This window comes from Nematostella vectensis, chromosome 7, assembly GCF_932526225.1.
Source record: "Nematostella vectensis chromosome 7, jaNemVect1.1, whole genome shotgun sequence".
Lineage (NCBI taxonomy): Eukaryota > Metazoa > Cnidaria > Anthozoa > Actiniaria > Edwardsiidae > Nematostella > Nematostella vectensis.
The window spans coordinates 8,242,875-8,268,551 of record NC_064040.1 but is presented as its reverse complement, the minus strand read 5'-3'; the positions used below and the strand labels follow the sequence as shown (position 1 = coordinate 8,268,551).

Sequence of the window (25,677 nt, the reverse complement as noted above, 5' to 3'; positions counted from 1 at the left end):
TTAGTCTTTGAATTGTTTTTGCTCGCGCTGCATTCGCAATCAAGGATGGCGACATTCTCACGAACGCGCGCTGTTTTTGAAACCTACAACAAAACGATATTTTCTTTTTTCGTATAAAAATTTAGACTTTAAATTATACTTCGCTTCATTGTGGGAAGCAGTGCAATAGAAAACAATTCGCCAATATTTTGTGGTATTGCCGTCTCTGGATTTTAAAGGATTTAAGAAAAAAGCGTTGTTTCAGATTTTCCCGCCAAAACTTGGAAATATTCACTCGATTCAATCTCCTTTCGCGCGGCCAGGAAAAATTTCAAAGATCTGTAGAAAATTCAAATTTCAATCAAATTCAATTCCCCTTTCAGAATTTGAAAGTTTATCTATGCTTTGTTTTGGCTAGATTGATAAAAGTGAAAAGTTTTAAGAACTTTAACAAACAGTTTAAGAAAAGACAAATACAAAAATAATGCCTTAGAACTAAGAACTATTAGGGACAAAGTGTAAGCACTCTTTTTACAGAGATAACAAAATATATCATACAATAATACATAAATCAACCACAATAATTCACCAACAGTAAAAACAATGTTTCTGTCTCGGCATCTACTCATCACGTGACGCTGGACATGTCCAATCAGCTCATCCGCTTTCCACATTCACTACAGAATTTATCTTCAGGTCTCGCCACGAATCCGCACTCAACACAGATCGCGGGTTCAACCGGCGGTGCACCGCCTCGTTGCTGTGCGTTGCTAAGCGACAGGAGAGCAGCTGTAGCTGACCTGTTATAAACGTACCCGTGAGAGGGTACAGACGGGAAGTGGAAATGTTCCTTCATTGTTGGACTAGCTATTGGATGGGCAGCGTAACTAGGGTGAGGGTGAAAGGCACTCTTTGATGGGGGGCTCTTAGACGTAGGACTCTTGATATAATGTTCCTTTGGTTTCATGACTCGAGGGTGAATAAATGTCCCTGACTTGGCAATGGTGGAAAATGCTGACTTCGCACCTTCGGTATCACTCGGTGGCAAAGGATGGACGCTCAGAGGTGCGCCATGACCTCGCGCTGGGAACAGACAGGGGAAGGGACGGAGGTTGTTGTTCTCATCTGGGGTAAGTGATTCTATGGCTTTGACTAGATCATTTCCTGACGCTCTCAGGCTTAGCTCCAGTACCGCTCGACTCTGATGAGGGAAGATTCTCTGCAGCACTACGAGATTACTCTCCGATATGACGGCTTTCTTAGGCACGGGGCTGTGCGATTCGGAAACTCTCGGACTGTACTCGGGTTCGCTGTCGCTAAAGCTTCGTTTTCTGTTCGGTTGTTGTTCGTGGTCTTTTTCTAGGTTGTTATTTTGATCGCATTCAGAGATAGGTTCAACCTTGATTTTTACCTCGGTTAGCTTTGACTCAGGAGAACTGAAGCTTTCTTGTCGGAATTCTGTCTCTTTTTCTACAAGAAAGAAAGATGATTAGGAACGATCCATTAGAAGTGATATTAGTCACGCATAAATTTTTATGGGGGAGGGAGTTAAATATTAAAAATAAAAAACAAAACGTGGAAGGCTCCACCCTCGAAAAACTCTTAGAAAAGAAAGGAATTTATCCTTCAAAAATAATTTTAACGCAAAAAGAAATGTCTCATGTCTCAAGCACGCGTCACAAGCTTGATAGAAGTAAGCCCAGCCTTTTTTGACCTATAACATTTCGACTAAACAAAAGCAGTTCAGATGTTTTAGCGCATGGCGAACATATTTCTATAAGGCGGATTTTAACGCACCGATTTTTCGGGCCGCTTATTGATTGCCCGACACTAATGAACACACGCAGAATCGTCCCAACAGATCGGCAGGTGAAAAACAGACAATGTATCAACCACGTGTACTATACCGCTGTCTTGATTATTTCTCTAAGAAGGGTAGACACGTAGAGTTTTATAAACAAAGAACGAAGTGGTCGTACTTTCCCAGCACTAGACTGGGATATAGGGCAGTTACCTTGAAAGAACTATGTGTACTTTTACGAGGGAGCGAAAAGAGTTTGAAGACGCCCATCCGAAATAAGCCTTTTTGAAAAGTCTACTAACGAAAAAAAAAACATCGATAAAAAGCCCACGTGGATATCGGCCTATCAAAAAAGGAATTTGAAAGCTAGTTGCATGGAACGTAATTTCGAAACTTTACGGTTTTGAGTACAGAAGAGCATGCTTTGCAGTTAAGCACATATATCGGAAGGCCCAAAGACAACGACAACAACAAAAACTGTAATCCCTCCGTTTTACCTTTGTAAGTGGGCATTAACAACTTTCACTTGCACGGCAGTAAAGTAATCTTAGGATTATATCGGAAAGCTAAAAACTCTGTTGAAATATATGTCGCATAGCTCAAATAAAGAATACAATATCTTGGTGTACACTCATGTTATAAAACGTTCGATTTTTATCAGAGAACTGCCTCCCCCCACGGAAATGTTAGGCCCACTTTTTTTGATTTCGCACCCCCCAAGACAAATCCTGGGTACGGGCCGTATTTTATTTGCTATTGTACCCTAATTTCCAGAATGTTAGACTCTAACGAGACATTGTCATTTATGCACTCGGATGAAAACGGGAAATATTATAACATTCCCATCCGAGTGCATAAATGACAATATCTCGTTATAGTCTAAAATTCCGGAAATTAGGGTACAATAGCAAATAAAATATGTATCGGTTTATCATCTCACGCTTTTAGCAATAACTCGAAAAATGAGACAGGGTTGCTTGGATATAAGACTCGCACATTGAGAATGATTCCGTCCGCGCTGAGTTAAACAAACGCTCCTTTATAATGTTTGCCAATAGAGTGATATGAGGAAGATAGATCGGAATCTAATAAAGTCAAGAGCTAATATTGATGATAAAAAGCTTCGACAATTAAGAACTTAAAATTAAACGCTTTTTTAATGGCACTCTTGAAATTGAGAGTACACAATAAGATTGTTACCTTTAAGAACCTTTTCTAATTCTTCGTGAAGTGGAATGCTAATTAAAGGTGTAAACTTTAAACTAAGCAAGCCAGCAAAATGCTAAATCATTCTAAACCTCTCAAACTTAATATAAGAGCTGAAGTCAGCAACAGTGGAAATGTCTATCTATTCCATCGGAAGTCCATAAAAGTGGCAAAGACAGGTCGTACAAGTCTATCATTTGCTAGGAGACAGGTTCTTTCTACAACAATGTGCCAAAACACTAAACGAGACATCACAACTCCGGTTGCAACCATTAAACAATCGCGCGCACAAAAGAAATATTTTTGCCTACAGCCGGCCTCCGCGCGTGTAGTACCTGAGTCTCTGCTAATGGATGCTCCACTGTTCTCTTCTGTCACAGGTTGTTTACTTTACTTTACTCTCTCATATTATTTGACAATTCATAGGAAGCAGGTTTAATGGTGACCAAGTCTGAATGTCACTGTTGTTTAAGGCTTCCAAGTAATCGCACAGACAAAGGGTGTGTATTCTCCTTTGTAAAGAATCTTTTTTAATGTCACGTAGAGTAAGAAACTATACTATGTATGCAGTATAAGGTTATTAAAAAAACACATGCAAAAAAGAAAACGCTGTCTAGCCTTGGCTATATAAAAAAAGCTAACTGCGCTCAGATAAGAAATATGTTTTTTTCTTCCAAGCAATGATTATATAATCTAGATATGTCTTTTATCCTCATTTGAAAATCAGATTCCTTGACCGTGGTGTTGCGATTACTTAAATTCTCAATTTCTGCAACAAAGTAAACACCTAAATTGAAAATCACATGTTGCTCAATTAGTCCTGGAATGGTCCATTCACCCAAGCGTACTCAATCACAAATATGAAAGCGATCTGCTAATTTTCCCACCGAATTATTGCGCATGTATCGACAATAACAAAAGCTTTGCTCTTTAGTTACTTTCTCAAAATTTCAAGTACCCACTTGTAGAAGTAAAGATATTGCTTACGTAACGTAAAAATGTTTCTCTCATGAATATGCAATCCAGTTTGTAACACGGAATGCTTAACTCGTCAGAGGCGAAGTATTTCATTTAACAATTCAGGTCAGCCGACTTGACCCGGGCCTTTCTTCTATTTAAGATTCATTTGCGCACACACGCTCGAAAAGAACTTTTGTTGACACAATCGCGCCCACAAATGACAGACTAAAGAAACTACAAATACATATTAATTTGCTACATGTTATAAACTTGCTCGAGTGCCCAAAGTAATTTAACATTGATTGAGTGAACGTGGGTGGTGTAATAAAATGAGAAAGGGGGCGCTAGAGTGTTTTAGTGAACTGTTCTTATACCTGGCGATGGTTTGGGCGGTGTGAGCTCGGTGAAGTTCGCTGGAGGCAGTGGCGATGACGGGACGTAATTCGAAGGTATTTGACCGGCTTGTACTCGCATACTCTCTTCTTGGGTCTGCTGCCTTCGTAGTGCTACCTGAGCTGCCATAACTCGCTGCCTTTCGGCGATCAAAGTGCACTGGGCACAGTTGCAGTCTCTCCATCGGCAGTATCGCTTGTGGCCTTTGAGCCAGGAGACGACTCCGTGGTTCCTGCAACGCGCGCATTTCGGCATTCTAGGGGGTTTTCGCTCGGGATAACTCCCCTGTATCATGTACGCAGATTCGCTCATAACTCCAAATGCCCCGGGCAACTAGACCAGATATCTTGAAAAGCACAGTCGTATTGGCTGACCAGCAAACTAGCAATGTTAGTACTTGATTACTGCGACAACTAATCGTCTCGACGCCTTTGTCTGTCTTTTGCCAAATTCATTTAGCCGACGTCCGTGATTGGCTGGCGCAAAATTGCATCTGTGTCACTGTCATTCTTTCTAAAAGTCAGACAAACAAGAAAGCTCCCATGCGAAACGAAAAGTAGTTAATTTGGATTTATCTGGAATGAGTGGTCTGGTTGGATTAGAAACTCTTTGAAGCATGTAAGAACTTGAGCCGGTTACTTTGACTTCAATTTCTTTCTTTTTGCAACACCATTCGAAGTTTTGTTTCTGTTTGGTTCTTCACACCCGCCTTGTTACATTAGAGTAGGCCAAGCGGCTCAAAACCGAAGTAATGTTTAAATGTTTGCTTTTTGTAGTGTGGTTGTCAATTACCATCAAGCCTCTCTATTCATCCGAGTGAATTGATGCGAATAGCTACATAGTAACAACTAGCCAATCACAGCTTCGATAGCGCGGCACAATAATCGCCAATACAGAATTTCAATTGTTTGCCTTGCCAATAAATTATTCACAAGAATTCCATTGATGCCGGCAGTGGATACCAGAGACTTTGTAATTGTTCTTTCAACAAAAGGGCATTTCATCGTCATTGGTCAAGGACTAAAAAAGTGCAAAATTGCCCCAGCCACCACGATTGCTGCACGAAAGATCACAAATACTAACACAGCACCGCTAGGGGTGCGCTACAATAAATAATTCCCCGCCGTAGAGTACCAAAAGAATATGACGCGAAAATGTCGTATCTGTCAACCTCTCTTTTCTGCAGAAGCCGCAGGGGACGTCAAGTGGTCGTTACACGTGAAGGGTTCCCGACAATTCATTGACTTGAATTGATTTCTTTACAGGCTGATAAAGGGGGGTATGGATCACGTTTTACGGATCGGGCAAAATGGCTTTTTATGCCTGTTAAATCACGTTTCACGGACGTCGAAATGGACGATTTCACGTTTGTCGTAGGGTGAAAAATGACCAAATCTCGTTTCACGAAAATACCCTTTACCACCTTGTCTTTAAATACAGTCTTTTTTTTTTCATAAGAACCCTTTTTATGAGAACATCCAGCCTAAGATTTCCCCAATTTTTTAAGAACATTCAGAGTCTCAAATAGCAGAAAAATATATGAAAAATATATAAAATGGCATCTGTCCATCTTTAAGACGATGACGTGCGCAAGCGATGTTTCTAGGTACACCTGCCATGCACAACATATAGATGTTTCGAACTATCACGATAAAAAACATAAAAACCATGAAAAGAGGTCCAAAATCTGGTGTATTTTTAAAGTAAAAAGTACTAGCAATGCGAGATCGTTATCTATTCATTAGCTATTAACCTACCTAATCGGATGCTGATGTAAGCCTTTTTTTAGCCCTTTTAAGAACTCCTGAGTTCTCCCCTGGATACATTGTGCTGGTTATGCAGCTGTCGAGTGATTTGTCGTTTTTTGTGTGTGTTAAAAGATTTGCTGCTTTTCCTATGCCAAATGAAATTTTAGCAAACTTTGAATTTGTGTTTTACGTCCTCAACACAAAAAATCATATTGCAGATTAGAAATGCTATCACTTAGCTTGGTAGAAACCATCTGTTACTTGTCCAGAGATAAACAAGAGTTGGTGTCGATTGGAAAAGGAGATTTACTTGCTTTGTTTTTTTTTTAACAAAGAAACAAGAACTTAAAAAAATCATGTCAACCACTATTTCTAAAATAAAAAGCCGTTTTGAAGGCTAAGCCCAATAGAATATGAAGGTTACGGATATGAATGTAATTATCAACTCACCCACCGTTTATCATTAGATAACCCCCTTGAAGTGAAATACACACTTTTTATCCCTTTTTATAAGAACGTCCATGCTGAGATTTCACCCAATTTTAAGAACATGCTAAGAGCAGGCTTAGATAGCAGCAAAATATTGGATTTTTAGTCTGATGTGTTTTAATATGCAGTGTCAACTTGTGTTCATTAATCACGACCTTGAATATTATGTTGTTATTGATCATTTGTGTAATTCTCCTCCTAATAACGACCAAACTGGCAACAGAGTTCAGACAAAATGCGTAAAGGTTATAGCCGCATTGTCACAAGTTTACTTCCGGAGGTCCGACGGAAACCTAAACCGTTATCTATTAGAATCCGAGATATTAAACAGGCCATCCGCTCTAAATTTTCAATCGCATCCTCAAAAAAATTTCCAACAGCAACACTTCTTTCACAATTCCGAAACATTTGGGCGTTTTCCGTTAAAAAATCATCGGATATTGTTACGTAATCGACCGGAGAACTGGTGACAACGCCAGGATTTGCTGGGAGGGGCATGTACGCTCCCTGTGTCTACCGCTAGGTATACAAATGCCTTTATACATGCTAATGATTTTTCTCTTTGTAGCATTAATATGTTGTTCACTCACATGTTTCTCGACATGGCTTTCTTATGGTTGATAGACATGAATAACAGAGGCTACGGCTTGTCTGCAGATGGGGCAAGGTTCCTCGTTCAATTGGAGGGCGGCGGCACACTGTCCACATACACACAGGTGATGGCACGGGCACAAGACGGTGTCTCGTCTGTTATCCATACACACCACACACTCACTCTCCTTGCTGCATTCCTCTTCTGTAAAAGGCACAAGGAACTAATGACATAAATAATATTTGCTGCCAGGGGGTAGATTAAAGATGTCGAAGATTGATGAATTGAGATGTGACCACATCTTATTTCTTCCACAAAAACTTTGTTTGATAAAAAAGACCCATAGCAGAAAACCTAACCCGTTTGTAATGCAGAAAGAGAGAGAGCCATAAAAAAAATCGAGCAAGCAAGCAAACAGACACAAAAAGCATGTGAGCAAGCAAAGGGATGGCCCATATGAACTGGCTGAGCCATATATACCTGCATCTGTAGATTGACTGGTCTTGCCAGATGACATGGCTATGGGAGATGCCTGTGCATGCCTAGACGCCACACCATGGCCAAGGTTGGGAACCACGTCGTGGGTGCTACGCCCCTCTTGGATCCAGTTTCTTGTCTGCTGTCTCTGGGCTTGGAAAACAATGTAGAATTATAGAGTTACTTTTTAAGGACTTTTTTGGGCAATTTCTTATGATAAAACTACAGCACAAATTGCATGTCCAACTACATATACTAGGTCCAAAAAGCAGTCCTTACCTTTTTTCCTGTCCTCTACTTGACTGTGACTGAGCACCAGTGGCTTTTTGCCAGACCGAAAGAACAATGTTTTTTGCTTGCCTTCAAGAAACTGCTGAACTAGTAAGACAAAAAAGAATTTTCGAGACATGGGTCAAAGAAATGGTATACACAAATAGGAGAATGAAGTTTCCACCCTCACATTTTTTTATTTTTTTATTTATAACCCCCTCTATCAAGTTACACTGTTTCATCAATAAGAATATAAGGGAGCAGTCATATATTACTGGGTGGGGAGTGCCGGCTAATATTTATGGGGGGGGGGGTCACATTTTTTGGGGTGCCAAATTTAATATAACACTGAACAAGAGAGTCATTGTTCAAATAAAAAAAAACATTTATAAAGTTCACAATGTTTCGTACTGTTGTATATCTAGTTCCAAATTGTTCAGGTACCAATCTTGTCTTTATATAAATTTTGAGAATCCCTCTCATGGTTGACAGACAAAGTTGCCCGTTCTAATCAGTTGAACAAAACAATACTTTAAAATGTTGCGAAACCTACACTCAAATGTCTTAGTTAACATCGTCGACAACGTAGTCGTTTTCTAGCGACACTGGAATTTGTTGTTTATCTCTGTGCCACTCTTAAACTAGCGAAGTGAAGATTCATACTTAAATTAAATAGGACAAAATTGCCATGCTAGCTGATCTACATTTTAGTAAAGATTATATTCAGTTACACTCAGTATGTATATCAAGTCTCTGTGGTTTTAAAGAAATATAATTATTGGATATAAAAATGCGGAGGTGGTGGGAGGGGGAGTTTCAAATTTTTGGACGTCCGGTCTAGGGGGGGCACGATTTTTGGGCTTGGATTTGAGAGGGAGTGCATGAATGAAAATCGAGGTGAAGAAGTAAATGCAACACACCTTTCTGTATGGTTTCTGGAGATGTTTGACTGCCTAATGTAATCTCTACTTCTGGTATACTGTACACAGGGTACAGAAACCTTATCCCAAGACAACGCTGGAAGGTCAAACGATACACATGACATGTTTTTGTGCATTGGTGTGTAAAACGCCGATCATTTCCCACACAACAACTACAACTTCCTGAAGCAGACATCTCCAGGTCTGTAAATAATAAGAGTAAGATACCTATAGAGATAGATTTGTTTTATATCATAAGGAGCTGCGTTATTTTTTCTTCTTTCTATTATTGACATGATTGGCATGATTGCAGGACCAAATAGAGAACGAGGCAGGCAAGGGGGCTGTGAAAATACTACTTCCTGTTAGGAAAATAGGTGGGGGGGCCCAACTTCTCCTGGGTCTTTCACTTACACACACAAAAAAATTAATTGAATGTTGCCTTGTTTATCAGGGGAAGATCCTGGAGTCCCAACAAATGGGGGAAGGAGGAAGTATTTCAAGAAAAGGGGGGAGGAGTTGTATTTATTGTTTTTTCTGAATTTCCTTATATTTCTTCATATCTCTGATAATAGGGGAAGAGATCTGCCTACATATATGCCACTCAAAAACCCCCTGAAAATAATCCTTCAGAAAACTACCCATGCTATCCATACCTCTGGATTTGTGACATGTTCAGCAACAACACTGGTATCTAGCGCAAGAGTGTTTGTTGCTATAACTGCATTGGTACGACAGAACTGAGAAATAGCTGCAAATATGCAAAAATAAGAAGATGACAGACAGAAATAATAAGCATCACTACATTAAAGTCATGAATGATTTATGCAAAAAGTAGCTGCGGCATTGGGGGGTAGCATTACTTCCTAGGTAGTCAGTATGGCATAATGAAGAAAACTCTGAATTACTGTAACAGAATGATATGAATTGGGTCATCAGCAGTTTGCATACATAACTGAAAAACCAAAATTTAGAGAATCTTTCGTACATTATATGTCCAACTTGGCTAATGTTCTGAGCCTGACGTTAACAGTAGAAGTTGCTTTCAGTATTTCAATGGTTTCTGTTATTGTTATAGTTTTCTGTAAAAAAAACTGACTGTTGTCAGTTGTCAGGTGGCAGGAGTTGACCGTACCTGCAAACATTTCAAATACATCATAGGTACATTCAAATTTCCTTGGATACTGGAAATACTGTGATGCTGGTTGTAATTGTTTCAAGCAGCTGTTTCTGATTCACTGTAGACTTGCGTACTCATATTTGTGATAATGTCTAAACTATTTTCCTGGAAATAAATGCTTACATTTAAAAACAGACTTCTTCACTTCAAGATTTTCAATTGTTGCTTCAAAAATTAGTCCTGAATTCACAACTGCTTCTTCCAAGCTCTCACAAAATGCAACAGTCCCCTATGAGAGAAAACAATTATATGAGGAGTATTGAGTAACATATAAGGTACCTGCACCCAGTCCTTTAGAAATAGTATATATATATAGTAGGCTTATGAAATTTTTTGGGGGAGGGGTGGGGTATATTCATTTTTTGGGGATGGGGGTGGGTGGGTATACCTTTGCAGGTGTTTGCGGTATAGAACATTTTTTCGAAAGTGATAAACATTGCTAGGAGAAATTTGGTGCTCCACAAGAGACAACGGGAGAAGAGGTCCAAAATCTTGAGACTCCCGCCTAATGCAGGAGAGTTGACAGGTATGCACATGTCTGTCTCATTTCTGAGGGTAGCTTGTACAGGACCCGAAACGATCCCAGGACCCGAAATGATCCCCAAAATTACCCCAAGTGATCCCGAGACCCGAAACCATACCGAGGAGTCCACGAAATCGACCTCAAGGAATTGTGGTAATGGACAAAGGCAGGGCTTCTGGAATTATGCACTTGTGCGGAAGCGCGTAATTTGGCTTTCTCCACGTAATCAGCATAATCCACAAATTTCCGCGTAATCCTGCGTAATTTGGCTAAATTTTGAAAGACAAAACATTTAAGTGCACAGCTGATGTGTTCTTTTAGGGTTCTTACCTCTATTTCTCGTAAAAAAAAGATATTCTTCGTAAGAGTTCGATATTTCGAACTGAATTTCGAAAACAAATAAAATGACTAGGCATTCTTTGCTAAACCGCGAAGGCCTAGGACTAATAAAAAAATATCTTTTTTAATTGGCTGGTGGCAAGGAGCCAATGAAAACTCGCCTAAGATATTTTGGTTAAAAAATTAACCCTTTCAAGTTATTTCGTGCTTTTCTTCGGTACAAAATGTAGTTTGGGCATAACAGTTGATATTCCATGTAATTTAGCACGTAATTTAGTAAAGAATCCCGCAAAATTTTGATTTTTAAAGAAAAATGTATTGCAAAATCCAGCGTAATTTAGTGCGTAATGATTGATTTTCCGCGTAATTTAGCGTGTAATTTAGCAAAGAATCTAGCGTAATTTTGAGTTTTTCTCCGCGTAATTCCAGAAGCCCAGCAAAGGGAGAGCAGAAGAAATCACTTGCAACTCTTAAAGCATAATTATGGGTTTTGCCCGGCGGTAAACCCATAAACCGTCCAAAACAAATACACAACTTTTAATTGCTACTAAAAGGAATACAACATTAACATAGCACAGCCTTGCTCAGAACAACCAAACTGTTGACCTTCCATCACACTCTAAACATTTGCAGTCCCGACACATGACTAGATGACTCTGACAATATAAATCTTGTTTCAGGTAAACATCACCCAAAAAATCCATATTCATTTGACAACCAAACGTGTATTTCACCACGAAATCCATGTTCACATGAGTGATATTTACAGACACATTTTAGGCAGCCGGTTTGGCCGAGAAGATGGTGGAATAACTAAAGCACACTGAGTTATGCACTTGAACAACCCTTTTACTACCGTTGCAAGATGTGGCTTTTGTTGAAAGCAATATTTATGTGAGTTTTAATTTACTTCATGTAGTCGGCACACAATGGTCTTTCATTCACCTAATACAAACAAACATGCACAAAAGTCCTTAAGAAAAACCTTATTTTTTATCTGTGGATCGATGTGGAGACCTTCTTTTAAGTCTTTTTATCTATAAATGATTTATTCACGCCTGGTTCTTCAAAATACTATTGTATTTTTGCTTGTATTAATGTACTTACAATAAAATCTGAGGTGGCCATGACTTCTTCCCTCTTCAATTGCTCCTTTTGCTGGATCAGCATTTCCTTTGATTTTTCCATGGCCTGGGCACTTCTGTCATATAAATTGACTCTGGCTCCATGATATGCCAGTTCCCCTAGATACACATAAATAAACATAGGGTTTAAAGTTAATGGGTGAATTCCCATTGAAAATGAAAAGGTCAGTGTGGTTGACTAAAGGATAAGAAAATCAGAGGGATGGATATAAACACTTAGAATCTAATGGAAGGGATGAAAACAGCCTCCAAATCTAAGGGATAAGGGGGGAACAGCTTGAAAATCTGAGTGATGAGAGGAAAACAGCTTTAAAATCTATGGGAAGAGGGAGAAATTAAAATGAAACATAGAGTGTAGAGAAAACCAAAGCAAAGTTCCAAAACACAAGAGATAGTTGGAAAAAATTTCACTACTTGAAAGTGAAAAGAAGTCCAGTGTTCACATAAGAGACTACAGTTGTAGCTGTAACTGTACATAGCGATCTCTATTCCGCGAGTACAACAATTTCATATCCCCCCGGGCCCTCGGCCCTCTCCTCTTGTACAGGGGGGTTAAGGAAATGTCATCATCCTCTCTGCCAAGGGTCACCTAAAGCTTGCCCCTTTCACAAAATGGTTCTATATTATAATTTTATATATTAATATTATATTAATATTTGTAAGCTTACCTGCTATGCAAGTTCCCATTAATCCTGCTCCGATGACGGCCACTGACGGTTCTTCCTGCTGCATCTCAGCTATTGGCTAAATACAGTCTTTTCTGTAAACTTTGCAGAAAGCATTATAAATCGCCATCATTACAACACGGGTTTGAGATGGCCTAGTATAAGCGGAGGAGCACAGGTAGCTCAAGCATGTCAGGTACGATCGTGAGTCTTGTTTCGCGGTGTATTATGGGTAGTAGTGCGCTCTTACTGCCGTACCAAAGTAATTAGCCAATTGACGGCGGTAAACACATTTTTGACTGACACCAACAAAACAACTATGAGAGTTCCGTCGTTTATTTTTGTTTCATTAGATAAGAGCAGAACCCAAAGCACTAACAGTCCTAAGTATATAGAAGCGCAGAAGATTTAAATTTTAGAAGAGTGCCACCCCCCTAAAAATAATCATAAAGGAGTGACAGCATTTGCCTTAAGCCACATAAATTTTATAAGAAGGCTATAAGGTATTTTTGCCCGCTGGGGGCCGAGTTACTCATTTAACAGGCTAACGTCGGTTACAAAGCGCACATCATTTCTCGAAACTATCCTATAGCCCGTGGTGAATCCAATAGATTTTGGCAGAAGTGACCGTACCCAAGGCGGGGTGCACGAACGCATCCCCCCCCCACCCCGCCCAGAGAACACAAATGGCCCGCAATAGACGTGCTCTTGTAGACAACACTATGAGGAATAAGCGAAGAGATAAAAAAGAGGCATTCTAGATCACCCTGGTATGTCATAAACGTGTAAGTCCAACTTTTTAGCAGCGAAATCCCAGTATAAACGCCCCAAATCCCTTTTGTTCTTTCCTGGTGATCAGATTTTTATCAGAAAACTCACCCACTTACTCCCCCCCCCCCCTCCCCTCGGAAAATAAGCTCCACTTTTTCGGATGTAGCACCCCCTTCCCAAAAAAAAAAAAAAAAAAAAAAAAAACATAAAAATCCTGGGTACGGGCCTGTAAATGGACAGGAGTCTCCCGTCAATTCTTCTAAGGTTCATTACGAAGGGTTGGGATATTGGGACACCGCAATTGAAGTTTTCTAATCTTACCAATGCATTACTGCGTTCGGAATAAACCCTGGTTAAGGTGGAATTTGTATGATGCTTGGCAAGCGCGGCGAAATATGAACACATTTTGTATTTAAATGTGTTGTTGAAAAAAATCCAACCCTTACACGCTCCTCATCCGAATACATACAGGACCGTTACTCTTATTGCTTTTAGGGCCAATGGTAAAGCGAAAATTAAGGTGATGCGAAAGTTAAGTAAGCACACAAAACCTTTGGCTACCCCTTGTTACTCGAGCGAGCGCAGCGAGCGAGCTTTTCCTCGCGAACTCCAGCCCAGCGAAATACAGAGAAAAGAGGCCTCTGCTAGCAGGGAAGCACTTGCCTTGTGTTTCCGATAATGGTTGAAAGCGCCTCGATTTATACCGCGAATACGATGGAGATATCAAAGAATTATTTGGTAATTATGACGACTTATGATCGGATGTTTTACGGGGTTTGCTTATCATGGCTTTCGAAGTTTGTCATTTGATAATAAAAGAACTCGGATAATCAAACTAGCCCCTCACCTAAGGGCAAAGCGAAAGATATTCAAACATCCCAAATCCCATTGCCTGAGGATTTTACTGTAAGGCTTTGTTTATAAATACAACTGAGCGAAATAACTTTATAAAGGGAAGACAAACCAACCAAATTCTTAGAATGACGGGTAAATAATAAGCATTCAGTAGATCTCTGTGTTATTTGATGAGACTTGTGTAGAAAGGGAAATGTAAAAATCAATCCGAATAATGTCATTTCACTGCCCCGCTTCTCGGCACTTCTATATCAGACATATTTTTTTTTTTTGATACTGGGTTTGCAGTATTTTATATTTTGAGTCTATTTTTCCACAGCAATGTCCAGTCCAGAACTTTAACTATGATTTCAAATTATTGCCCAAGAAATAAAACAAAAGTTGATTGCTACATCACAGCCACAGAGGAGACACAGAGATTCTTTAGAAATCAGTGGGCTTCAGTGAATACTGCAGTGTACTTACATGCAGAAGCTATTGTTAGGGAGAAGCAGGAAATCATAAATTCTGTATAGTTCACTATATGTTAATACATGAGCAGTAATCTTTTCAGTAGCTATTATCATGGCCACCACTTAGACCCAAATAGCTTACTGTGTATGTACAGGCATGCAGCTCGGGGTGGACACACGGGTTGTGCCCCTCCCACTCAACCACCGAAAAGCAGTCTTTTTTTAAATATACTTACTTTCCATAATATCTATGACTGCACATCCCCTCCACAGCTAATCAGATTGTTTGTTATGGTTATCAGACTTCACCTTTCCTTTTCTTGACATACAATGCCTTTAATAAAATAATTTCTTTTGTTTAATAAAATAAAGACTACAAACAATTTGTTTTTGTTCTACTTCTCTTATAAAACAAACAGAGAAACCTTGAAACAAAGGGTTAATGATCAGCCAAGACAGTGGCTGCAAAGAAAATGGGGTCTTACATAAATCTGGCTTATGGAAAATGTGCAAACTGCCCAACACAAATCTAAAAGAATATAGATTTAACCCTTGCAATTGAATGACCAGCCAATCTATGAGCTCGAGCACTCCATGAGAACTTCTAGTCTATTTTGTTCATATTGTACCGTTGAGTTGGACAATGCTGAACTGTATGCATAGATAGCCTGCTAGCCGGCTCTCCGGAGATTTGGGATTCCTGTGGCGAGGGAAAGGAATCCCGAATCTCCGGAGAGCCGTCTAGCAGGTTATTCATAGATTTCTGTGGAACTTGATTTAGCCCACGCATGTTGCTGTTACTGTTTTGATAATGAAAGCACAAATTGATTCCAATTGTTTTTACTTGATTTTATTGTACCAAAATCGCGAAAATAAAGTGACCTGTGTTTTTACGAAAAAAGCGTCGCGAAAACAAAATGTCGCGAAATATCGCCATCTCAAAATCGCGAAAATTTGACATCGCAAAAACAAAGTTAATAAGGTAAGTTAACACAGTTCACGGCGTGACGTCACGAATGTACAAAATGTAATAAATCAAACATGCTGTAACATAAAGACTTCAGAGCACGTGTATCAATAATAAAACCACCATGAGCATTCGCGAAACATTTTAAAAGAAATCATACAAGCGCCTCTATTTGCTCAAATTCTCACATATTAGACCCAAACGTGTTGGCTCGCAAACTGGCGTGAAGTAAGACGCAAAGTATTTTTGTACGTAATAGAATTAACGCCAACATTTAAGTACGATTGAGAGATTTTCAAAGGACATGAAATCGGAGCACTTAGTGAAACAATAGGAGGCACGTGTCACTTCGGGTTGTTTTGTACTTGAATCAATTCACCCCCCGCTACGCGTGTCTCGAAGTCGCTACATCGAGGCCATATAAATGGACGGCATATTGAAATAAAGTCACGGTCTGTATTATCTTTGATTCACGCTATTTTGATTGATGGTCCTGGCGCTCGCACTTGGCGAATTCATCTCGAGGTAAAAAGATAGACATGTAGGTTTGATTGTAAAACGATTACTCCATTATCAAGATTTGTTTACTAATTCAATGTATTTTTGTTAATTTCGAGTAAACATCTAAGGGAATTTTCATAAGTGCCGTACAAAGGCATTGACTTGAATATACACACGCTTATCCTATTGAACCAATCATAGACCGGCATTTGTGGGATAAGCCAATCATAAAACACCCAAAGACACGTGCTAATTTGGCGCTAATTATTGGCGCGGTGGAGGCAAAACAAAGGATTCGAATCTTGCGCGATCGAACGTTCGGAGAAAAGAACCTTTTTAGCAGGGATGGAGGAAGAACTTCAGTGCCCGGTTTGTAATAAACCTTACAATTGCCCGGTAGTGCTGCCATGCTCACATAGTATATGTATGAGTTGTACTAAAGCAATAACGACAACGTCAGGCGCTGATTATCAAGTATCAAGCGGTGAAAAAGAACCTGTCGCGGACCCATTTTCCGACGATTCGGGCTATGTTAGTGTCTATGAAGTCAACCATCTTTACCAAGCCATAGGCAACTTCCCATGCCTCAAGTGCCCTATTTGTAGGAAGATTTTTCCTCTCGACGGCCGGGGCGTCAACGGATTTCCACGAAATAAGCTTTTGGAGAATATTGTAAATCGTCATTACGCCAAATCTAATGGAAATGTTTACTGTCAATTGTGTGAGGGCAGCCAGCCAGCCCCGGCGACTGTTATGTGTGAGCAATGCGAGGTTTCTTATTGCGAGGAATGCTGTAAAACGTGTCATCCTAGTCGCGGTCCGCTAGCGAAACATAATCTGATTCACCCGGCGAGTTCGAAAGCCTCGTCGGTGAAATCTTCATTGGTTAAATGCAAGGATCATCTGGAGGAACATAACAGTATGTACTGTGTGGTTTGTCGCATCCCAGTATGTTATGTGTGCATCGAAAGGGGGCAACACAAGGGGCATGAAGTAAAGGCATTAGGAGCAATGTTCAAGGAGCAAAAGGTGAAAAAAAAAATGAACACAATCCTGCTTGATGTATATATTATTTTTCATGGGGAATACTTACATTTTGGACACATATCTACAGACTAAATAAAATGCAATTTTTTTCACTTGAGCTAAATTGATTCTCACATTTCCTGTTGATCTCTTTCATCCCATAAAGTATAGATTTCAAAAAATAAAACGAAGCGCTAAATTATTTCTTAAGAATTACGTCGCCATAGCTATATTTGATTTGAAATGGTTCGTTAACATTATTCTTGACGTTATTATAATAAACTTAGAACAAAAATTCTAAAATACCCCAAGCGAAGATTAAAATATCAATAGATGTTCCGCCGCTGAAGACTGAGAAATCGCCTTCAGGGGAAAACAAGGAGGCCTAAAAGTGTTAATTTTCTTTCTTGCAAAATTTTAATATTCTTCTAAGCAGAATTGTCCGCAAATAATATTTCACAACATAGCATGTTCACCTGCTAAAATGTTCCAAAGGAATATGTCTTTTTTTTAAATTTTATGGTAGGAATATACCGATGATTTCACAGACACTTGGTATTGAAAAAGCCGCAGCCAATAAAATTTTTAGTGATCCTTTCTCGCTATCTCAAGGCAGGATTTAGAAATATTAATAAACCCTTGTTTACTTCGGTTTTAAGAAACCTCCCCAACGAATCGCGGGAGAATTTCATTGTTATAATGATTACTTTATTCATATACCCTTGACCGATAATTATTTCTAGTATATTGAGCTTAGGCATTTATTGGTTTTGCATTTACTCAATTTGTGACTTTCTGTGTGTCTTAAAACCATTATTACAGTTATCAGTCAAATCAATTTCAAAATGAAAATTGAAAAGAAAGATTAAAAGAAAAAATATATAAAAATTTGAGCTATATAAAAACAAACATTCAGGAGAGATTGATTTCGGTACTGTTCATATTTCATTTTTAGTTTTTAAGCTCAATATTTAAATATTTCATCTAAGTAAATAGCAGATAATCTGTCTACTACTAGACAGCCCTTATAAGCACTCTGGTTAATGGACCTAACACCATTATATCAAATGTCACACATGACTACAGCTCCACTGTCTGAGCTTAAAACCTGTCTTCCATAGAAACACCATCACACCATTTATTATCTAAGCATTCTTAGATTTTTCACAGTTGCATCTGATAAATTAGAAGTTATTCAAATTGTTAGCACTGAAATGTGCAATGTTTGGATAACACTTTTGATTATACTAGGTCGAAGTAACTCATTAAAGGACTACTTAAATGAATGTACATCTTTACACATTTACCATATCAGATTAAACCCCATGAGGTCGGCATTATTAGATCTCACGAAACATTGTTAATGGCTTTATAACAGTATTTGGAGATTAAAAACTCCTAATAAACAGAGTTTGCTCCAAATGTATGATTTCTGAAGACCTTTACTAGCTTCATTAACTATTAAAACTTTCTCATTACAGGGTAAACCATTTGGAATAACTCATTATAAAAAGGTGCAATTTTTGCTTTCAGAGTGAACTTGGTAATAACCTTAATTTATTAGAAGAGAACAGAAACCACCTCCAGAATTACATCAACCAGTTACAAGAGAGCTGTTCTGTTATCCAGGTATCAATCGTAACACATTTTTAGTTTATAGCATAATGAGAAGTCGCCTTTAGGCGTCCTGTATTTCTTCATTTACAGTTGTGATGGTATCTAATCCATCTAAAAGTCTATCTTGGTATAATGTACTAGCAGCTGCGAATCATAAAAATTGACCTGTTAATAGGCTGCCTTATAAAAAGAACTGTGTATTTAGTGGATTTTAGGATGATAAGAATAGTCTATGGTGGCAGCAGAAATTATTTCATTTTTATTTTTTTAGAAATGTATATATTTTAGCTTTGTACATACATTAGACTCTAGAGAGAGTCACAAGAATGCAGGGGGGGGGGGCTGAGTTATACTCTTGTCATAGTCTTAACTGGATACAATGTTTAAGAGACAGTTATCAGAAATTTTTTTTTGATCACAGGAAAATGGTCTTGACTTTGAGGCAAGTGTGGTAGCACAGTGCGATGGACTGATACAGTTTATTGAGAACAGAAAAATGGAACTCATTAATGCCATAAACAAGGAAATGCAAACTAAGGTTGAAAATGTGAAGCAGCAGATAACTGAGTATGAGCACACACTTAAAGATACAGTTGGTTTGCTGGGCTACTCACGAGAGGCCCTGAAGGAAACTGACCCTGCATCATTCCTGCTGGTGAGAACCATAATCAGCCATGAAATCTGTGGAACAGGGGTACCCCCCTATATTCACATACTGCCTGATTGGTTAGCATTTATACCATTCCTATATAAAAATGGTATATAAAAACTGTCCTAACAGGGTAAATATATTTATTTTTAGGAAAGATTTGTCTCTATATGTACTGTAGGATGTAGTGTATCACTCAATTTCCTTTTTGACATAAGAGTGCAAGTGCTACAGTAGTCTCAGGGGCATATAACGGCCTAGAAATCCTGGGGGGAGGGGGGATGATACAGAGACATTAAGGAAACAGGGGGTGCCAGCCACCCCTTCTGGTCATTTCCTTATAAATTTTTTTTTTTGGACATCACTGTCCTTAGCCTATAAATAATTTTGCAACATATTTTAATACATTATTATAAATTGGGACCTTGAGGATCTCCACTTCATTCAAGGCTTGGTTTAAGTTATGGATGTTCTAGTGTATTCCCCTATTATGGCTCTATAGCCTTAACTACTCTGTTTCTTTTTTAGGTTGGGAATGCCCTAAATTCAAGGTATAGTAACTATATGAATTTTTGTAAAATAAAATCAGATTGCAAGTGTCTTTATTCAAGCAACATCTCTTGCTAGCATTTCTTCCATTGTAACAGAGGGCATTTCTTGGGTTTTGGAACCCACTGTTGTATCATGGTACCCTATGCTTTATATAGAATTATTTTCTTCACCATAATTTTAAGAAAGATTGCTGGCTGTTAAATTGTTTATAGGATTTCATCCCTGTGCACACAACTAAATGAGACAGGAATTCCTTCAGAGCCTCCAAGTGTTGAGCTGGACTTAACGCTGGATACCTCAGCTACAGCTCAGGCACTGCATGAGCTGCACTTTGTGGAATTAAAAGGTAAAACAGAAGGATTCACCCAAATTGGACTCACACACTTTATAATAGCCTGTTCAACAGGTGCTTAGTTGTGTGAAAGACGGAGAAGCTGAGCTTGGTTAGCTGAGCTAAAATAGCCAAGCTTAGTTGCACGAAAAATGTAGGTGAAAAGCAGATTTTCGAGCTCAATCTCACAATTTTTGGCAGAGCTCTTTGAACGATAGAATATCTTTTCCTGGAGCTTTTCTGGGGCGCTTTTCGAGAGCCTGTTTTGCAGTGAGCTAACTTTATAAGGGACACTTGCACATACTGTGTTAATTGCAAATATTTTTTCTTAAACACCTAATGGGATTTATAAGAACATAAAATGTTATTTAGGTCCCAATCCATCCCATTTACACAAGTTCTGTTTGATGGTCCTTTGCTTCTCTCCAATTTCATCCATTCTATTCCCTTGGCTTCTCTCCTGGCCATTTAACTTGTCCTTTTTTTCTTTACTCCAATTCCCCACTCATCGCCCATTCTCTCCACTCTAGTATTGTTTTCCTGTTAAAGTTCTTCACTAATTTTCCAATTGAGTTCCTTGATAAATCAACCCAATGTGCTCAATGTCTTTGCAGCCCCTGATGCCCCAGACATTATCCCGGACCAGTGCAGCGTGACCAACAACACTATCACCCTTTGCTGGATGCCGCGCAAGCAGAGTTGCATCGAAAGCTACTTAGTGGAGATTGATGATGGCAATGGGGGCAGCTTTGTTGAAGTGTACAGAGGGAACAGTTTGGAGTGTACAGTACAGGGTCTGCAGTTTGACTCTACATATAGGGCACGTGTCAAAGGCATCAACAAGTCAGGGGAGGGTGGACCCAGTGATGAGGTCTATCTGACGACATCTGACAGTGAGTATTAGATCTTGTCAGGTCCTTGGGGGGGATGGGGTGTGTGGCAGTTTCAGGGTATTATTGTGCACCAGTCTCTCTATCTGACAACTTCTTGACTCAGGACAGGGGGAGTAGTTTTAACTCAATGTAAGAACACATGCATCCCACTCTAAGGGTTCTAACACAGTGACAATAGTTTTTTTTTTTGGTGATCATGGGCGTACTCTTTCATAACCCATTTGGACAATTAGGCTTTAGGTTTTGACATATCACAATTAGGCTTTGTATTTGGACAGGTCACAATTAGGCTTTGTATTTGGACATGTCACAATAAGGCTTTGTATTTGGACATGTCACAATTAGGCTTTGTATTTGGACATGTCACAATTAGGCTTTGTATTTGGACATGTCACAATTAGGCTTTGTATTTGGACATGTCACAATTAGGCTTTGTATTTGGACATGTCACAATTAGGCTTTGTATTTGGACATGTCACAGTTAGGCTTTGTATTTGGACATGTCACAATTAGGCTTTGTATTCAGACATGTCACAATTAGGCTTTGTATTTGGACATGTCACAATTAGGCTTTGTATTCGGACATGTCACAATTAGGCTTTGTATTTGGACATGTCACAATTAGGCTTTGTATTCGGACATGTCACAATTAGGCTTTGTATTTGGACATGTCACAATTAGGCTTTGTATTTGGACATGTCACAATTAGGCTTTGTATTTGGACATGTCACAATTAGGCTTTGTATTCGGACATGTCACAATTAGGCTTTGTATTTGGACATGTCACAATAAGGCTTCACAATAGTGGACTTGTGCTAAGAGATCCCGTGACCTTTCTGGGTGGCAAATTTAAAACAAAATAATCAAACAAACAAAATCAGAAATGACTGCGCCTGTCACACTAGATAATGATTAAAAAAATAAAATCTTTATATGATATTAAACTCTTAAACATGTTCGTAAGGTCCCGAATTTTTGTAAATACGCTCTGTTTTATGTTGTTACCATGACACAGGTTTCCAATTCTTTTTTGTAGTGTAGGAAGAATATATGGTAACTCTATTTATTCTTTTTTCAACTGATGTTCATACCAGTAGAGCAAGTTATCGCTCGATAAAAAAAGCTTGGGCTTGGTCCAAAAAGCTCGGACTCGGATTCTGAAATTTGACAAGTCTTGGATTGGATTCTGAAATGCGGTTCTCGACGCCTCGGCAAGTCTCGGATTTACCCATCGCTACCCCTAATATTAGACAACCAGGTTTTCATCACCTGAATGTGTGTGGGGCAAGAGGTATGTAAATTATTGCCTTCATGGTTATTATTATTTCTCCCATAGTTGCCTGGTTTTCACTGGACCTGGAGACTGCTCACCCAGATATTATTTTAAGCAATGATAACAACACGGCCACTTGCACTAGTTTTGATGACCGCGTGGTGCTCGGAGGTGCTGGATTCTCTAAGGGATGCCACTATTGGGAAGTCACGATTGACCGCTATGACGGAAATCCAGACCCTGCTATGGGTGTGGCTTTCATTGATACCATTAAGGATTCCATTCTGGGTAAGTTGATTTAATGTTAGCCCGATGGCCCTTGCCTAGTCTCCTTTAAATTATGTAAACAAAGTCATTCGAAGTGTTTCAAAAGTTTTGATGGTTTTATATGAAGTTGATTTTGCGTTCCTTTTGGAATCTGTTACTTGGTAAATGTCTCATTAACTGTACACAAACAGGCCATGCCATAACAACTAACAGCACCAGTTATTAGCGGCACATATTACCGAAAAATATTGCTTGCCACGAACCCATGCCAAAATAGGGGGGAAGGGGAAAAGGAAAATTAAAGATTTTCAGAGTGTGTAAAAAATCAAGTATACTGTAAATGAAACGCCCAGGGCGTTTTTTAGATCATTTACGGTATTCTTGACACTTCACACACTCTGAAAATTTGGATGGTCCAAAGGGGGAGGGGGGGCTTAAGGAGAAAGCCGTTTATTAGGGAACTATAAAAATATAACAAACCTTAGTGTAGTGTGGTTCTAATCTCGGTCAGGATCAAGTAAAATAACAGCCTACATTTCACAGTCAAATCCTTACCAGAACAGTGATTGGCTCAAACAAAGGCAATGCAACCTTGGGATCGATAAGATTACAAGTCTTTCTGAAGTGCATCAAACAGGGGAAGATGTAATGCTAGCGGGATAATACATCTCTTAACCACCAATTGATTGTGTTTGTTTCACCAGGGAAGGATGATAAAGCCTGGTGTATGTACATTGACAGCAGCCGCAGCTGGTTTCGGCACAACAATGAACACTCCAACCGGAGAGATGGAGGCATAGAAGTTGGCTCTTGTATTGGAATCCTCCTTGATATTTCAAACCTTAAAGTGTCATTTTATCTGAATGACCAGAGAAGAGGAGCAATTCGTTTACCAAGCATAAGCGGAGCTTTATATCCTGCCTTCAGTTTGAACCGTAATGTTCAGATTACGCTGCATACTGGCTTAGAACCACCAGATCAATGATGTCTGAGATCAGTTATGCTAACTAATACAAGAACCAGTTAAGAGTCAAGCTAAGCTTTTTCAGGAACTAGTTTAGAATTGAGCTGAGCTAATTCAGGAACTAGTTTAGAATCGAGCTGAGCTAATTCAGGAACTAGTTTAGAATCGAGCTGAGCTAACTTAAGAACTAGTGTAGAATCAAGCTGAGCTAATTCAGGAACTAGTTAAGAATTGAACTGAGCTAATTCAGAAACTAGTTTAGAACCAAGCTGAGCTAATTCAGGAACTAGTTTAGAATCGAGCTGAGCTAATTCAGGAACTAGTTTAGAATTGAGCTGAGCTTATTCAGGAACTAGTTAAGAATTGAACTGAGCTAATTCAGAAACTAGTTTAGAATCAAGCTGAGCTAATTCAGAAACTAGTTTAGAATCAAGCTGAGCTAATTCAGGAACTAGTTTAGAATCAAGCTGAGTTAATTCAGAAACTAGTTTAGAATCAAGCTGAGCTAATTCAGAAACTAGTTTAGAACCAAGCTGAGCTAATTCAGAAACTAGTTTAGAATCAAGCTGAGCTGATTCAAAGCTAGTGTAGAATCAGCCTGGACTCAGGGCCACTAAATAATTACACCAACAAAGATTTGAACTTAAAATTGCTGTGCAAATATAACTGGTTTTAGAAATTACAGACTGCCAAGCCATAGTATATTGCTCATTTGAATTAAAAAAAGATAAGCCCATAAATAATATAAAGACAAAATATATAAGAGCTCTATGAAGAAATTCCTGTAAAATTTATTACTGTACTAAGAACATTAAGAGTAGTTCACTTTGTTTATTTTTGACGAGAGCTGAATAGTAGAGTTACACAATACCCTTCCATGCATTGCTTGTTTTTGGTTATTTCTTGGTAGTAATGGTTTCAGTTGTTTGTATATATTTGATAAGTTATCAATTTAATGCAGGTCATTCCAAACACTTATTAGAGATTAGATGGATTTTAATATCCTTTAAAAAATTATTTTCCTAGTTGCTTTTTATTTTTTTAGTAATTGATTTTGTACTTTTGATAGAATACAAACAGTGGCTGTGATGATTCATTTAAATGCCCTATCCAATTTTTGTATATATTTTTTTGACATCATATGGGGATTTAAATACAAGATGGAATAGCTTCTTCTCTAGGGCAAATTATGAAACTCTTCATTGGATGACTATATTTCAAATCTGATGCTGTTGGTTTTTATTATCACAATTATTCCAACCCTGTCAAGTCCATCCTTTGGGTGTTTTAATAAAATGGAAATCCAAATGGGCTCACTTAACCTTTCATGAATGCTTTGCATTGCTTCTTCCTCAGTCAGTACAATGCACAACATAATCTGCAGGTGAATTTTGCCACTTACTTCAATTAGAATAAAAATGTGCAAAAAGACATAATAGTCGCAGTGTTGACCAGTGTAATTACTGGAAAATGGACATTAAAGCAAAGTGTAATGGTAAGATGGTTGATGATTGATTGCTAAAATAGAGTTTAAAAGTTTAAAAATGCCTAATATAGGAGCTCCAAGATGTGGGCTGCCCATGAGCCCCAAGTGTCAATAAAAACGTTATCAGCAGTCTTAAAGTGTACTGTGTTTATGTTGCTCAATAAATATCTGAATAATAAATCAAGTTGAAAAACAAGTTGTCAAAAGAATGTCATTCTATCTAATTAACCAACATTTAATATTAAATAATATTTTATAGAACCCCCCCCCAAAAAAAAAATGAAAGGTTCAAGAAAACAATGCATATAGCATGATTTAAAAATAAATAAAACCTATTTAAAATAAATTTGAACACAAGAATCCGAAGTGGCTCATGGGTATCAAAC

At 38.6% G+C, this 25,677-nt stretch overlaps 2 protein-coding genes and 1 long non-coding RNA gene across 4 annotated transcripts; 2 read left to right on the top strand and 1 right to left on the bottom strand.

Moving 5' to 3' along the window:
• Window positions 1-464: 464 nt before the first annotated feature.
• Window positions 465-13,558, bottom strand: LOC5513045 (doublesex- and mab-3-related transcription factor A2). 2 transcript variants are annotated; one of them, XM_001633295.3, is made up of 9 exons: window positions 12,691-13,558; window positions 11,985-12,121; window positions 10,139-10,244; window positions 9,492-9,586; window positions 8,836-8,932; window positions 7,925-8,023; window positions 7,649-7,798; window positions 7,167-7,372; window positions 1,312-1,449 (listed from the first exon to the last, which is right to left on the bottom strand). In XM_001633295.3, exons 1-8 carry the CDS (start codon window positions 12,752-12,754, stop codon window positions 7,188-7,190), a joined length of 933 nt encoding a protein of 310 aa, XP_001633345.1. In that variant the 5' UTR covers window positions 12,755-13,558; the 3' UTR covers window positions 1,312-1,449; window positions 7,167-7,187. The 2 variants fall into 2 exon arrangements, with proteins under 2 accessions (XP_032238411.2, XP_001633345.1); XM_032382520.2 differs by lacking the exons at window positions 7,167-7,372; window positions 7,649-7,798; window positions 7,925-8,023; ... (3 more) ...; window positions 11,985-12,121; window positions 12,691-13,558 and adding an exon at window positions 4,321-7,150 and having other exon boundaries at window positions 465-1,449.
• A 555-nt stretch (window positions 13,559-14,113) lies between these two features.
• LOC125568244 lies at window positions 14,114-14,862 on the top strand. Its single transcript, XR_007312187.1, has 2 exons — window positions 14,114-14,196; window positions 14,633-14,862. It is a non-coding gene; the product is annotated as an uncharacterized LOC125568244 (long non-coding RNA).
• Window positions 14,863-16,279: 1,417 nt separating this feature from the next.
• LOC5513046 (tripartite motif-containing protein 67) lies at window positions 16,280-25,487 on the top strand. Its single transcript, XM_032382475.2, has 8 exons — window positions 16,280-17,262; window positions 18,793-18,888; window positions 19,298-19,531; window positions 20,054-20,076; window positions 20,290-20,423; window positions 21,023-21,301; window positions 22,638-22,862; window positions 23,546-25,487. Exons 1-8 carry the CDS (start codon window positions 16,579-16,581, stop codon window positions 23,824-23,826), a joined length of 1,956 nt encoding a protein of 651 aa, XP_032238366.1. The 5' UTR covers window positions 16,280-16,578; the 3' UTR covers window positions 23,827-25,487.
• Window positions 25,488-25,677: the final 190 nt, after the last annotated feature.